The following is a 15,000-nucleotide window of genomic DNA, read 5'->3' on the forward strand; positions in this document are numbered from 1 at the left end:
GTTGTCTGGTCAGACGTGGCTTTCTCAGGGGACGCCTGGCACGATAGCCTGCTTGAACTAGTCGTTGGTTGCCTAGCCTTCTGGATACAGGCACATTTGTCTGTTGCTGCCACTCAGCCCTAAGCCGATTACCTGACTTGGTACGGCCATTGCGGACTAACCGGTGCAGCTGGCGATCATCCATCCTTGTGGTTCTGCGGGGACGTCCTGGCCTCAGTATTGGATTAGGGACACCCCTCTGAGCATTTCGTTTCAGGATCTTTGACACCTGACCTTGAGTGATGCCATACTGCCGAGCAATAGCACGCTGTTTCATGCCGGAATTTCGTAAAGCCACCACTAAATGACAAACAGCATTGTCGAGTTGACGGACCATCTCCATGGAAAGCGGCAATAACTTTTGTAGACGTGCCGCAGTTGTTTTCCACTAATACAGCATGCAACAACCCTTACACAGGGTTGTGTATACCCGATTGTGAAGCCAATCGTCAAATGTACCTGTCCGTACATTTTGTCACGCCACCTGTGATATAATCCTGTTATTGACTTCTTGCTGCGACAGACAATCAGTGACATGGTTCTTTTGACAAAGAAATCACCGAAGCGTAAAAGAAACTCACCAGATTGATATACCGAGTTCAGAAAGTAAACCCAAGTCAAGAAAAAAATATATTCCATATTAAATGCCAAGTCTGCATATATATATTGTCGCGATCCCGGCTGTTAAATGCTTCCAGCCCGGAATACTGACGTTAATGTCCGGGCTTCAAGTAGTCCACGGGGTGGACAAAGAGAACTCAATAAACACAACTGTGTTTTTAACCGGCCTCTAGGGGTAGGCACGATGATTTATTGGCTCGATCTCAAAAACAATGGATGGTAACAGAGTGGAATACACAGCACCAAGCCTGCAGGAACTGTCGGCACCAGAAGCTCCAAACACGACACAGGCAATATGACTCACAGTTCCAATCTACGATATCCGGGAATCACTCGTTCTCTTTCGGAGTTACTCACTCTTAAAATACAGAACTATAAACGATCAGCACAACTCGGCTGTCGTGAGGCTTAAAAAATCCCCGTTTTGCTATTTTCCACTCGACGCCTTCGAGCCACGTCCGTCGCACAAGATGGCGGCCGGCTCTCTCTCCCTCCACCAATCGCGTGCCGAATAGCCACCCAATCGCGTGAGGCTGAAAGGAGGTCACGTGACGTGGTGGGCGGGGCACTAATTTGGTGAGAACAAGGTTGTTTCTCACAATATATATATATATATATATATATATATATATATATATATATATATATATATATATATATATATATATATATATATATATTAGTCTAGTAGGAAGACTAGGTCCCCCTGCACCCCCCGGAGATATACTTCTAATCAGTGTTTCTAGATTGGAAAAAATGTGTAGAAAATGACTAGCTATGGCCCCAAGCTGAAAAGATGTCCCACATACCATTTTTATGCAAATTACTGCTGCAAATTTTATGCAAAATTATGCAAATTTTATGCAAATTTTTGATGAGGAGTAGAGTTGAGGGGTCTTTGAGGGCTTCATCGAGGTGCTCTCGGTTGCAAGACTGGGTCATTCTGAGAAGCACAGCAGGGTCAGAGATCATGATGTTCTCCTCCTCAGTGAATCTCTCCATCAACAGCCTCTCCATTGCCTCACACACTGTTTTGAGGCAAAAGAGGGACTTTGCGTAGGCCTTTCCACTGAGAACACCTTTGAGAGATCCACTTGTTACTAGTTGTGCCTCAAAGAGAATCTCTGCATATCCAGAACCACGCATCTTGTGTCCAGTGAGCATCCCGATGTAGTTCATGGATGTGTGGAAGGGTCCAATCGTTACTACATGACTAGCAAATTCATTTGGCCAGCGCCAGATGATGGGAAGGGCTTTCATGCAGACACCCAGATCAAATGTATTCAGGACCCATCTCTGACCCACCTCAGCAGTTGCTGCCTCGGAACGCTTCAGTAGCTCACGAACAACTGCGTTGTCTGTGATCGGTCTGTGCCTGGTGCCTGCATGGCATGGCAATGGCCTGCAGCCTGTGCCTGGGCTAGGGGGTTTCACCTCTGCAACTGGTTCTCCCCCACCCAGCAAATCAACAGTCGACTACTGCACGCCTATCCACCAACCGATCACAGACAACGCAGTTGTTCGTGAGCTACTGAAGCGTTCCGAGGCAGCAACTGCTGAGGTGGGTCAGAGATGGGTCCTGAATACATTTGATCTGGGTGTCTGCATGAAAGCCCTTCCCATCATCTGGCGCTGGCCAAATGAATTTGCTAGTCATGTAGTAACGATTGGACCCTTCCACACATCCATGAACTACATCGGGATGCTCACTGGACACAAGATGCGTGGTTCTGGATATGCAGAGATTCTCTTTGAGGCACAACTAGTAACAAGTGGATCTCTCAAAGGTGTTCTCAGTGGAAAGGCCTACGCAAAGTCCCTCTTTTGCCTCAAAACAGTGTGTGAGGCAATGGAGAGGCTGTTGATGGAGAGATTCACTGAGGAGGAGAACATCATGATCTCTGACCCTGCTGTGCTTCTCAGAATGACCCAGTCTTGCAACCGAGAGCACCTCGATGAAGCCCTCAAAGACCCCTCAACTCTACTCCTCATCAAAAATTTGCATAAAATTTGCATAATTTTGCATAAAATTTGCAGCAGTAATTTGCATAAAAATGGTATGTGGGACATTTTTTCAGCTTGGGGCCATAGCTAGTCATTTTCTACACATTTTTTCCAATCTAGAAACACTGATTAGAAGTATATCTCCGGGGGGTGCAGGGGGACCTAGTCTTCCTACTAGACTATATATATACAGTGAAACCTTGACTTACGAGTGCACCAACTTACGAGTTTTCCGAGATACGAGCCGTCGCTCGGGCGGTTTATTGCTTTGAGATGCGAGCCGAGATCTGAGTTACGAGCTTACGCCACCCGCCACCAAGTGGGTTCCGGTCACGTGGTTATCTTGTCGTGCAAGCATCTCTGCCGTATATCGCTGCTGCTTTGTTTTCGCATTTTGGTTATTTTGGAAAATTTCTTCGTTTTAACCATGGGTCCTAAGAAATTGAGTACCAAGGGCAGTACTGAGAAGAAGAAGAGGATGATGTGCTTGGATATAAAACACGCAATCGTCGAAAAACATGAGCGAGGTGTGCATGTTGTCGACTTGGTGAGGTGGATGTGAAGGCAGCTGAAGATTTTATTATAACTTTTGCCGAACTGATTGAAGCCAAACGATACATCCCCCAGCAAATCTTCAACTGTGACGAGACAGGGCTCTTCTGGAAAAAGATGCCGAGGAGGACGTATATAACGGCAGAGGAGAAGAGCATGCCAGGCCACAACTTGTTCAGAGTGCCGGCGGTAGCTCGCCTTCTCTTTGTGGAAAACACAGTGAGATCCTTAACATCCAACAACTAATGGGACGCAAACGGGGCGCCCAGTTTAGCGGTACACACATTGATGAATCACCCTGCCTGTGAAACACCGACATGACAGGTTATAGCTGGGTCGGGATTCAAACCCAGGCTGGACAGTTTAGAGTCAAGTGTGCGTACCTCCAGTCCAGGCCATCCTGCCAACTTGTATGCTGCATACAGGTGAAATATAAAGCGCGAGATATTTATATATATACTGTATATTGAAAAAAAAATTGGTGTGGTTTTTGGCGGGCTGGAACGGATTAATAGCATTTCAATGCATTTTAATGGGGAAATTTTATTTGAGAAACGAGCAAATTGAGTTACGAGCTCGGTCACAGAACGAATTAAACTCGTAAGTCAAGGTTTCACTGTATATATTGTTGCGGATATGGGATTTGGCCTCCATATCCGCTTGTAAATATTCCCCTATTTCCCCAATACTCCCCAACTATCCCCAATCCCCCATTCCCTAGTCCCATTGTCTGTAAACAACACTCTGTAGAACCGACCTTCCCCTTTTCCCCCATTAAATGTCGTGCCCAGGTCCACCGCATCTCACGTAGACAACTTTCGGACCTCTTGCTAGTTATTCTTAGTCTATGTCAGTTAAGGACTCGTTTCCATTAATTCTGACTCTTCGTTGCACCAGAATGTGATTGTATGGCACCAGTAGTGAGTTTAGGACCTCCCCATACCTCCTCCCATCTTCCTCATGAAACAATAACAACAACAACAACTACAACCACAGCGGGGGCGGCGCGGCCGCGGTGCGGGGAGTGTGCGTCCTCACACCGGCTTGGTTAGCCGCCATTGCCATGTGCGCCCACGGGGTTACCACGAAGGGGCTGGCTGTCAGCTCCTCGTCAAGGGCGGAGCCCGGTAACCCCCGCACCCAATAAGAAGCAACGGGCCGATTCCATCTGGGGCGGAGCTAACAAGCCGAGGGCGTGTCACTCCCCGCCGGATATACGCAGCCACTTACCGGACGTGACGTCAGATGCGCCCCGAGCTTGAAGAAGAACCAGTCGCGACCTCCGAGCGCTGAGAGACCTCCCTGCATCTTTCGGACCGTGTAGATCCTGTCCCTGAGCCAAGAGTGCACCTTGAGCCATCGACTACCTGCCCCTCCTTGCCATCAATCCCCGTGTGAGTCAGTTTTGTCCCGTTTATCTGTGGTCTGTCGGGAATAAGATAAGTGTGTCTAAGTGCCTACCTTACTATGCTGTCTCTCTTGTCCTTGTAATCTAACGTTCCGCAATATTATAACCTCCTCCGGAGGTCTTGAGAACTGTACCCCTGGTGTCGTGTCATTTTAACCCAGCCGTTGTGTCCTTTCCTCAATTGATTTAGCGTAGCGCGACTCGGCCAACGTTCAAGTATAATCGGGTAAACTGTGCAGACGCGGTCATACCAAACCGCTCGGTAAACCAACATCCACAACCGCGTCTGTAACAATATATATATACATATATATATATATATATAGATGTCAGGCATCTTAAAATGGCAAATGGGCAACAACCCAAGTAGATGATGGCTGAGCACCTCATGTGTATGTTGCAGGAACCCTGGTCAAGTGAGGTAAAAAAAATATATCTTTGTTAAAAAGGAGCCATGTCTGTCTGTTTGTCGTGTCATAACTTGAGAATGGATTAACGGATTTCAAATAATCCAACTACGGTGGATTCGGATAACACCCGGGTGTTTTTGATCCAATTTTTTTTATGGGTACTTGGACACACGTGTCAAAACTGCAAATGCCAACACATGACATTGGTTAGTTATCCCTGCACGGAGAGCAGGATCTTGCAGGAATCCTTTTTTGTTTCTTCCCTCATAGCTTAGCCATCGCAGCAAAGATTGGTATTTTCGTCAGCGAAGCGACGGGTCTTATATTCTGGTGTATTATAAAGGGAGCCATGTCTGTCTGTCTGTATGTCGTGCTATAACTTCAGAATGGATTAACAGATTTCCACAAAACCAATGGTAGAGGATTTAGGGAACTCCCCAGAAGGATTGTGGAGCAAAAAAAAAACAACTAAAGAGGAGGGTTTGTAAATAGGTACATGGGCACATGTGGCAAAACTGTAAACACCAACTTGCGAAGATGGTTATCCCCATATGGAGGAAGGAACTCCCAGGAAATTTTTTTTTGTTAACTTGAGAACGGATTAAGGGGTTTCAATGAAACCAATGAAGGTGAATTCAGGGAACTCAGGGGAAGGTGTGTGATGCAAAAAAAAAAAATAATAGGGAGGAAGGTGTGTCTGGGAACACGAGGCGAAACTACAAATGCCTACTTGCGAGGCTGGTTATCTCCACACAAAGGTCAGGATCTCCCGAGAATCCTTGTTTGTTCTTGACCCATAGATTAGACATTGCAGCAGAGATTGGTAATCCCATCAGGGAAGAGATGGGTCTTACATGTTAATAAAAGTAAAATCAGCAAAGATTGTGTGGTGATCCAGTGCCATCAGAAAGTATTCACACCCCTTGCAATTTTTCACATTTTGTTGTTACAGCCTGAATTTAACATGGATTAAATTTTGACACTGATCTACGTTATCATGCCAAAGTGGAATATATATGTTTTCGAAAATTCTTCCAAAAAATATATAAAATGAAAGACAGAAATATTTAATTTATACAAGTGTCCAACCCTCTGAGTCAATATTCAGTCGAAGTGCCTTTGTCTTTGGCAGCGATTACAGCTTTGAGTCTTCTTGGGTATGTCTGTATCAGCTTTGCAAATCTGGATTTTGTGAGTTTGCAAATCTGGATTTTTTTTTCATTATACTCGTACATTTGTGTTTGTGTTCGTACATTCGTGCAACGAATATTTGTTTCATTTTTAGGTAATAGCTTAATTTTCTTAAAAGCAGAATCACCATCTTGAGCGAATATGAAATGATAAACCTCTCTTAATGACCTCATCTGACCTCCTCATAAGCCCCGCCCCATTTTTGATAAGCCCCACCCACTTTTTGCTAAGCCTCGCCCATTTTTGCTAAGCCCCGTCCACTTTCCCTAACCCCACCAACTTTTATAAACTCTCTCCACCATTGCATCATTCCAGTTAAGGCATTGCATTGCATAATTTCCAGGCATGCCCAGGGAATTTCCAAAGGAACTACACCCACCAACCATTCTTATATAAAGGCTTGACACACAAGCTAAGTTTAAACAACTTTCTGCTTCTCTTGAGAATGGACTACAATGCTGAGATTGAGTGGGATGACTTTGCAATTCCTTCGAGTCCGACTACCTGTGTGGAACTCAACCTTCAAATTGATGAACTGGCTCCAAACCTCTTATTAATGGAGGTAAGAGTTTATTTTTTTTACAAAGTTTGATTTACACTTATAATAATATTTTATTAAATTAATACATTGTTATTTTCTCTCACAGGAAATTGTATCTGAGATGCAAAATGAAAAAACTGCTTTTACCACCAAAAGAGATTTTAAAAAGGAGTTTTATAAATTAATGAATAACGTATTTGGAAGACAACGGAAAATGTGAGGAATAGACCAAACATAAGACTTGCTACATCTTGGAAACAAGCAACAAAATTCATTAGGAGACCCAGTTTTCAAAGAGCAGAGGTGTTTTCAGAGAACTTTTGTGCTATCCATTTGGTTAAAGAGAGTAATGAAATGAATTAACCTATTTATATTGTAACATCAATTCTTGATTTATCAAAGTCATTAATGTATGATTACTTTTACAATAACTTAAGGAAGAACTATCAAAATGACGTTCATCTACTTTATATGGATACAGATAGTTTTATTTTGAAAATTGATACAGAAGATGTTTATTCAGATATGATTGATGATATTGATATTTACGATACAAGTAATTACAAGCCGGGTGATAAGTTGTTTTCTTCAATGAATAAAAAGGTTATTGGAAAGTTTAAGGATGAATTGGGGGGTAAGGTAATGAGTGAATTTATAAGATTGAGGTCTAAGGCTTATGCTTGTAAATATATTGATAATAATATTGAAAAGAGTGATAAAAAGTTAAAAGGAATAAAGAAAAATGTTATTGAAGAAACAACAAACTTTGAAAATTATTATAATTGTTTATCTTTAAAGAAAGAAGAGTTTAGAAAAATGAATACGATAAGAAATTATAAACATCAATTATATTCAGAAGAGGTAAATAAGAAAGCTCTTGGAGCTTTTGATGATAAGAGGTTTATTTTAGAAAATGGGATTGATAGTCTCCCTTATGGTTATGTGTTAAGATAAATATAAGTGATAAGCATAAGTGTTAAGATATATTAAGATGAATATATAAGTGATAAGATAAAAAGGGGGTGGGGGGGTTCGTGATTTTTACGGGCTACCGCCGCCTTTTTTACTAATATATAAATGATAGAACCAAGCATTAACCAAACTAAAGAGTGGAGGTATCCAAGCATTAACCAAACTAAAGAGTGGAGGTATAGGCAGCCTTGGTATATAAATGGAAAACATCATGAATGTGAGAAATATCAAAAAAGTATTATTGAAGAAATAACCGGGGAAAGAGTAGATAAACAAATAAGCGAATAAATTTAAATACGAATAAGTTAGAGGCTCCAAGAGGCAACATCCTTGAGTGGACTGAAAACGTTGATGGTTGTCAGGAGATTGAGGGGAAAATAATTTACGATAATTTTAAAATGATATGTGATTCGGGAGAAGGTCAGATTAGATCATTAAGAGAAGTATATCATTTAATATTAGCTCAACAGCGACATCTAGAGTCAAATTCTAATGTAATATTTATCAATATCTTAGATGGTGATTCTGCTTTCAAGAAAATTGAGCAATAACCTAAAAATGAAACACAAATATTCGTTGGGTCTCTGTATGAGTGGAATGAAAAATGGAGAGAGTTAATAAGTTTAAAGAGGGAGAAAAAGGATGTAATTTTTCAAGAGAGGGGGTTTGAGTCAATAAGTTTCCACAACTTTCCCCATTGACTTCAATGTTAAATTTAATGTGCCCCAGAACGCCCATTCTTCCTCCACTGATGATGTTAGATTGGCGATGAGCTATGCTCAGTTACCGCCAGATGTACCACTTTGCATTCAGGTCAAAGAGTACAATTTTCGTCTCATCAGACAACAGAATCTTTGCCACATGCTCTCAGGGTCTTTCACGTGGCTTTTTGCAAACTCCGGGCGTGCTGTCATGTGTCTTTTTCTCAGGATTGGCTTTTGTCTGGCTACTCTCCCATAAAGCATAGATTTGTGAAGTGCTGCAGAGGATGTTGTCCTTCTGGCAGGTTGTCCCATCTTAAGAAAGGAACGACATAGTTCTGTCAGAGTGGTCATTGGGTTCTTGGTCACCTCCCTGGCCAAGGTCCTTCTTGCCCGGTTGCTCAGTTTGGTTGGACGGCCAGCTCGAGGAAGAGTCTATGTAGTTCCATATTCTTTCCATTTTCCTCATGATGGAGCTCTCTGTGCTCTTGGGAATTTTCATCACTCTAGAAATTGTTTTATACCCTTCCCCATATGTATGCCTCCTCACAATTCTATCTCGGAGTTCTATGGGCAGTTCCTTGGACTTCATTGGAGAGTTTCTGCTCCGACATGCAGTCAACTGAAGGACCTTATCTATTCGGTGCAGTGGAAAGTAGTCGTTTTTCAGAGAGGAATACACAGCTTTAAACCGACATTACTTTCTGGTACACCTTATTGAAAGGTGTTTTTTTTCTTGATCATGTCCAATCAACTGAATTGCCCCCAGGTGGACTGCAATCAAGTTGCAGACATGTCAAGGATTAATTATCAAAGGAAACTGGATGCACTTGATCTCAATTTGGTGTGTCATAGCAAAGGGGTTGAATACTTGTTGACTCAAGACATTTAAGGGTTTTATTTTCATTATTTTGTAAAAAATTAAAATAAAAAATTCCACTTTGAGATTTTTTTTTTTTTTTTTTTTTGTATACAGAATCGAAGCTCGTGAAAGAGCTAACATTTTTCACACAAAAACATGAAACAGACACACAAAGTATATAATAAGGGGAGTGGTAGACAAGATGGGGAGAGATGGGGAACCACACAAACACAACATTTGAGAGCAGGGACATCAGGAGATCTGTGGAAGGGAGAGGGCTTGGGGGGAGGAGGCATGGGAAGGGGGTGGGGGGTGGGAGAAGTATAAAACACAAGGACACTGCAAGGACTTCCAGGAAAGAAGTTGGTATTTCAAGAAAGTGAAAAAAGAAAAAAAGAAAAAGTGGATCTATGGGTATTATGTGAGGGGTATTATGTGAATTAAATTAACGCTGTAACACAACAAAATGTGAAAAAGGTCAAGGGGTGTGAATACTTTCTGAAGGTGCTGTGCATACACTCCAGGGCAAAAAAAAAATGAGCCAAGTCAATTTGTAAACATTTTTTGCAATAACGATTTAACCACAATTTTTTTTTTTTAACACCAAAACACCAGAACATGCAGACATAACTGTACAAGTCAGGATGGAATATAGCTTGGCCCTTAGCTTTCTTTAAATAATCCAGTCTTTTTGTCAAACTTTCACAAAGCTTCTTGCACCAAGATTGACCCATTCATGCTTAACAGCTTCCCAGAGTTGATCAGAAATTGCAAATTTCCTTCCGATCGGTTTGTGCTGAATATAGGCGCAAATAATCTCGATGGGGTTCAAATCGGGACTCTGACCAGACCAGAACACAACTTTCAGGAACCTATAAACTTAAAGCAGGGGCATTACCTTTTCTCCAACCACTTTTTGGTGGGTTTTGCAGTATGGGCAAAGGCATTATCTTGTTGAAAAATGACTTATTTGCTTTTCTCTTATCTCTCCAGGAAATGTCCTTTGGAGGCTGGTATTTCGACCCTCAATCCTTTCTCTAATATTTTATGGTATTCCTTGGCAGCAATTGACTGTTCACACCTTATCAGCTCACCAACACCAGCAGACAAAAATGCACCCTAGACCGTAATTCCACCTCCTTCATGCTTCACAGTTGTTGAAATGCACTCTGGGTTGAATCTCTCACCAGATCTGTGAATGCAACGCTCCAGGGCATCACTGCAAAGCTGAAGTCTTGATTCATCACTCCAGAGAACTCTCTGAAATTTGTCCTGAATCTTTTTCTGAGATAAAATCGAGGCTTCTTAGCACATCTTCTTGAGGTAAAACCAGTATCAGTCAGCCTTCTTGTGATGATCCTTATGGAAAGTCTTGTTTTCAGCAATTCTGAACTCCTCTGACGGTTTACAAAGGCTTTTCTTTCTTTCCCGGAGAACTAAGACTTTCAGTCGCCTGCCATCTTGACTTGCAGTGGCTCTAGTCCTGCCAGATACCTTTTTCCTTGTAGTCGAACCAGTTTTCTGAACTGTAGACCTTTTCTCTTTATGGTAGGCAGAGAAATAGGGATGTAATTCTGCTTCTTCAGGAACTTGTGGATATCTGAATATGTCTTGCCCGCTTGACGAAGATAAGCAATTCGATTTTTAATAGAACTGTGATGTCTTTGGCGGCATTTTTAAATCGAAACAGAAAAAAACATAATCTACACCATCTGTACAAGTCATAAATTAGAGCAATTTAGGCACTACATATGCACCAAACAGTCAAAAAACATTACAACACCCTAAAATGCATTGCAGATCTTTAAAAGTATACTTCTAACAGTAAACTATTTTTTTGAATGTTTTGGTGACACAGAACAACTCAAAAAAGTCTTATGTTCCTTTTTGATGGGTAAAAAATTGATCTCTTTTGTCTTACCTGGGATATTTGCCATTAAAGATGAAAGGTGAAAATCGGGAAATTTCATTAAAAAAAATTTGAGAACAAAGTTTCTTTAAAAATCATAAATTATTTCATTAAAATTGTTGTAACTCACACGGAGGGGTTTTAGCTACTGTAACATGAGAAATCAATTTAAACTGGCATATGTACCATGCATCTATGGCTCCAAATATGACAAAGCAGCTTGGCTCATTTTTCTTGCCCCAGAGTGTATGTATTTCAAAATATTTTGCTTTATCAATGACATGCCATTAATACAACGTTTTGAACTATCATGAGGTGTACATAAACTGTAAAATAAAAAAGTCACCAAGAATGCAGCAGTGATTCAGGCAGATGAGCAGACTATTAATGTCATAAAAGGGCAGCAATAATAGAGAGAATGGCAGAATAGAAAGGGAAAATTGAGAAGTACTGCAAATATAAATACTATTACGTTGATGGAGGTAGATGAAAGAATCCCATAGTAAAGGTAGGATTGTATAATCGTAGCATGGACCGTGGACGTGTAGGAGAAATCTCGAAGTGATTAAGTAGGGAGACTATAGCTTAAGATTGTTTCCGTGTCTTCACACGAGGGGAGAAGCAGTGATAATTAGTTCGGGATTAAGGTTAGTTTTCCCCAGTGTGTGATTTCCCCTTTACATTTTACATTTACATGGCTGGCCATGTAAAACCTCCGTTTCGCAACAACAACCAGTGCCAGCACAATGAACACTGATCGGCAAGTAAGCCCCGCCCAATGGACCTAATGAAGAAAAAGGCCATGCCCCCAGAGTGGTGCGATGGGCGTGGAAGAAAGAGGTGGCAGGCTACGCCTCTAAATGCTGTTATTATCCGGGAGGACCATGACGTGATTTGGAAAAGAGCTTTGCCATTGGTCGGTGTGACATCATGAAGAAGCTTCTAGAGAGAGGAAGAAGAGCGCGTGTCTGTTGCCTTACGCCTGGGCGTTTTTGACGCACGGTGCAAGCACCATTTTGGGGCCGGACCATCACCATCACCTTTGCAAAAGAACTCGTGGGGACGAAGAGCTAAGTGCACTGTAAAAAGGAACATTTCATTTTATTTTATCTTCCCCCTGTGTGTTTGTATTTGCGACTGAGTGGAGACATCTCACAGAAGAGAATTTTAGTTTACCTCACCTTTCATTTTTATTCTTTGGGTTATTTTCATGAAATCATATTTGTTGAATTTTCCTTGTCATGTTTACTTGTTTGTGGTTTCAGATTAAACCCGTGTGTGTTCCGTTCAGATAAACGCTTCGCCTTCCTTCATTCCGCGCGTGACAAAATAACCACCATTTTCAGCTGCTCGCCTTGGGAGTAAAAACTGTCTCGGTTATCCGTCACCCAGCGGTCTTAATCGCTGGTGACAGGAAAATACTCTCTGGGCGATGACTTGAAATAAGTTATTTATTGGCAAAGGTCTCTCTTTTGCTCAAACGACGGGTAAAGCCCGAAACGTCAGCACCTTGTAATCCCTCACAATGGATCATTGTCACCATTTTCTTAAGTTTTTATAAACACGACCGTGACTTGGCGCACTCAGCGCGCCTCACCACACGTAGTTTCAGAGGGAAAGGCATCTTTGACCATTTCAGTCTTTTGGGTCTTCATGGTGTTTTGGGTCTTCAGGGCCATTTGGGTCTTCGGGGTCTTTTGGATCCTCTGGGCCTTTAAGGGTATTTTGGGTCTATGGGGTGTTTTGGGGTATGTTGGGTCTCCAGGGTCTTTTGGGTGTTCGGGGTGTTTTGGGTCTTCGGGTTGTTTTGGGTCTTCGGGTTGTTTTGGGTCTTCGGGTTGTTTTGGGTCTTCAGGGTATTTTGGGTATTTGGGGCCATTTGGGTCTTCAGGGTCTTTTTGAGCCTCGGGGCCTTCAAGGGTATTTTGGGTCTTTGGGGTGTTTTGGGTCTTCGGGGTCTTTTGGGTATTTTGGGTCTTTAGGGGTCTTGGTGGTATAAAGGGTCTTGGGGGAATTAAAGGGTCGTCAAAGGTCTGAGGGGTCTCAGGAGTCGAAACGTAATTAAGAGGGTCAATGAAGAGGGTGTTAATAATTATATTTGAAGAAGAAGAAGACGTTTTGGTCGCATGCATAACCATCTACGTTCGCTCTCTTATAATAAGATACAAATTGTTTCAGAGCCTGAAATAAAATATACAGTAAAGTGTGGATGCTTAAGTAGAGGTCAAGGATTGAAAATGTATTTTCTTAAAGAGCACCAACATTTTTTTTCACATCATCATATTGTTATTCAGCCCCCTCCCCCTTTTACAAGATTAAGGCTCATGGAAGAGGAAGGTGCCTGAGGGTATAGACTGAAAGCAGGGAAGTGGGCAACTGTTGGAACACTATAAGCAAGGGAATGAATGAACAGAAAAGGAGAGAAAGGAGGGGAGGAAAGAGTGACCTGCAAATAAAAGGGTTGTGTTCAGAAAGGTTAGTGAGGGGAATAAAGATCTTGGTTAAAGATTGGGAGATGACATGAGACTGTGATGCACCACGAGCTTGAAGCCCTCCTTGGAGGAAAGGATGTGACAACACAGCCTCAGCAAGGCGGTTCCAAGTATGGGAGAAGTGCAGAATAAAAGTGTTGAGGTGTGCAGTCGGTCAGGTCTTTTGAAGTTTAATCAAGGAGACTAGAACCACAGGTACAGCCTGGAGTTGTTGGGGGTGGTTGGCATGTTGAGAGCAGATGGAGCGAGGCAAGAGGAGAAGCAGTTTCGTAGATTTGAATCAAAATAACTGATATTTCATAAGAATTGGCAATGTCCACAGCAGAACTTACTCTATAAGAAAACAAATCGTTTTCTTTCTTTTCAAGGATGGCGCAGAATGTTCTCAATATTGCAATTCTTTGTGCCTTTATCGCTGTCATGGAAACGATGTTGCCAAAAGCCGCATACTGCAAAACACACAAACATATCATTTCATGTTATTCTCCATGCTTACTTTCACAGACTGCCTATCTTGGATAAATCAACGACAAAAGAATAGTAAACCCCACAAAAACATGTCTCAAGCTTCCAAGTCTGAAGATTTGGATGGTGCTCTGCAGGTGAGTTTGAAAGATAAACTATTTTAGCAAGTTATCGAAATTAACCAACAGCCAATAAAAAATACACAATTTCATTCATACACTCATGAAGCATGCAGGGCCATTTGTACTTTTAAAACATGACAATTATGACAACTCAAACAATTATGCAAAAACTGCACTAAAACATGAAGAAAAGAGGAACCACCTTTCGAGGCCATTTTTCCCCACACCGCAGGGGTTGGCCTTTTTCGGGTACCGTGGTCCCCTTTTTGAAGCAATGTTTTAAGGCCGGATGCCCTTCTGCCGCCAACCCTGATAGTTGCCTCTTGCGACACACAGGGAATTACCAGTGAACTGGTACTCAATTTGGCGACCTCGGAAGGATGACAGGCTGGGTCAACCCCCCTGGCGTTAATTCAGCGATCGACCGGGATTTGAACCCAGGATCCTAAGATCCCAAGCCAGCACACTAACCGCGAAGCCAACACCAGGCTCAATACACTAAAACATGGACATTGAAAAATAGACTATGCAGGTTGGTGGAAACATTGTCCTTTGTATTTATGCCAGAATAAATTTGCAATAATTTAGGCCGAACATCTCATGGACAATTCCATGTTGGATGCTCTCGAGTTGGCAGAGGAAGGCATTTATTTTATTTTTTTGTACAAGATCGAGGCTCGTGTAAGAGCTAACATTAATCACATAAAAACA

The 15,000-nt window shown here is 42.0% G+C and overlaps 2 protein-coding genes across 12 annotated transcripts in view; both read right to left on the reverse strand.

Moving 5' to 3' along the window:
- Positions 1–15,000, reverse strand: part of LOC137431270 (uncharacterized) — a 917,646-nt gene that overhangs the window by 743,777 nt on the left and 158,869 nt on the right. The gene's annotated exons all lie outside the window — the stretch shown is intronic.
- The window catches only part of LOC144888143 (uncharacterized), a 1,118,715-nt gene that overhangs the window by 299,844 nt on the left and 803,871 nt on the right, over positions 1–15,000 (reverse strand). For 6 of the 10 annotated variants that reach the window (XM_078781770.1, XM_078781768.1, XM_078781769.1 and 3 more), the window contains exon 10: positions 14,035–14,151. The exons of the other annotated variants lie outside the window; for them this stretch is intronic. In XM_078781770.1, the coding sequence (XP_078637896.1) occupies positions 14,035–14,151 (117 nt within the window). The remainder of the gene's footprint in view (positions 1–14,034; positions 14,152–15,000) is intronic. 10 annotated transcript variants of the gene reach the window in all.

The sequence above is a fragment of the Myxine glutinosa genome, chromosome 7 (assembly GCF_964187855.1).
Source record: "Myxine glutinosa chromosome 7, kmMyxGlut1.1, whole genome shotgun sequence".
In the NCBI taxonomy this organism is placed as follows: Eukaryota; Metazoa; Chordata; class Myxini; order Myxiniformes; family Myxinidae; genus Myxine; species Myxine glutinosa.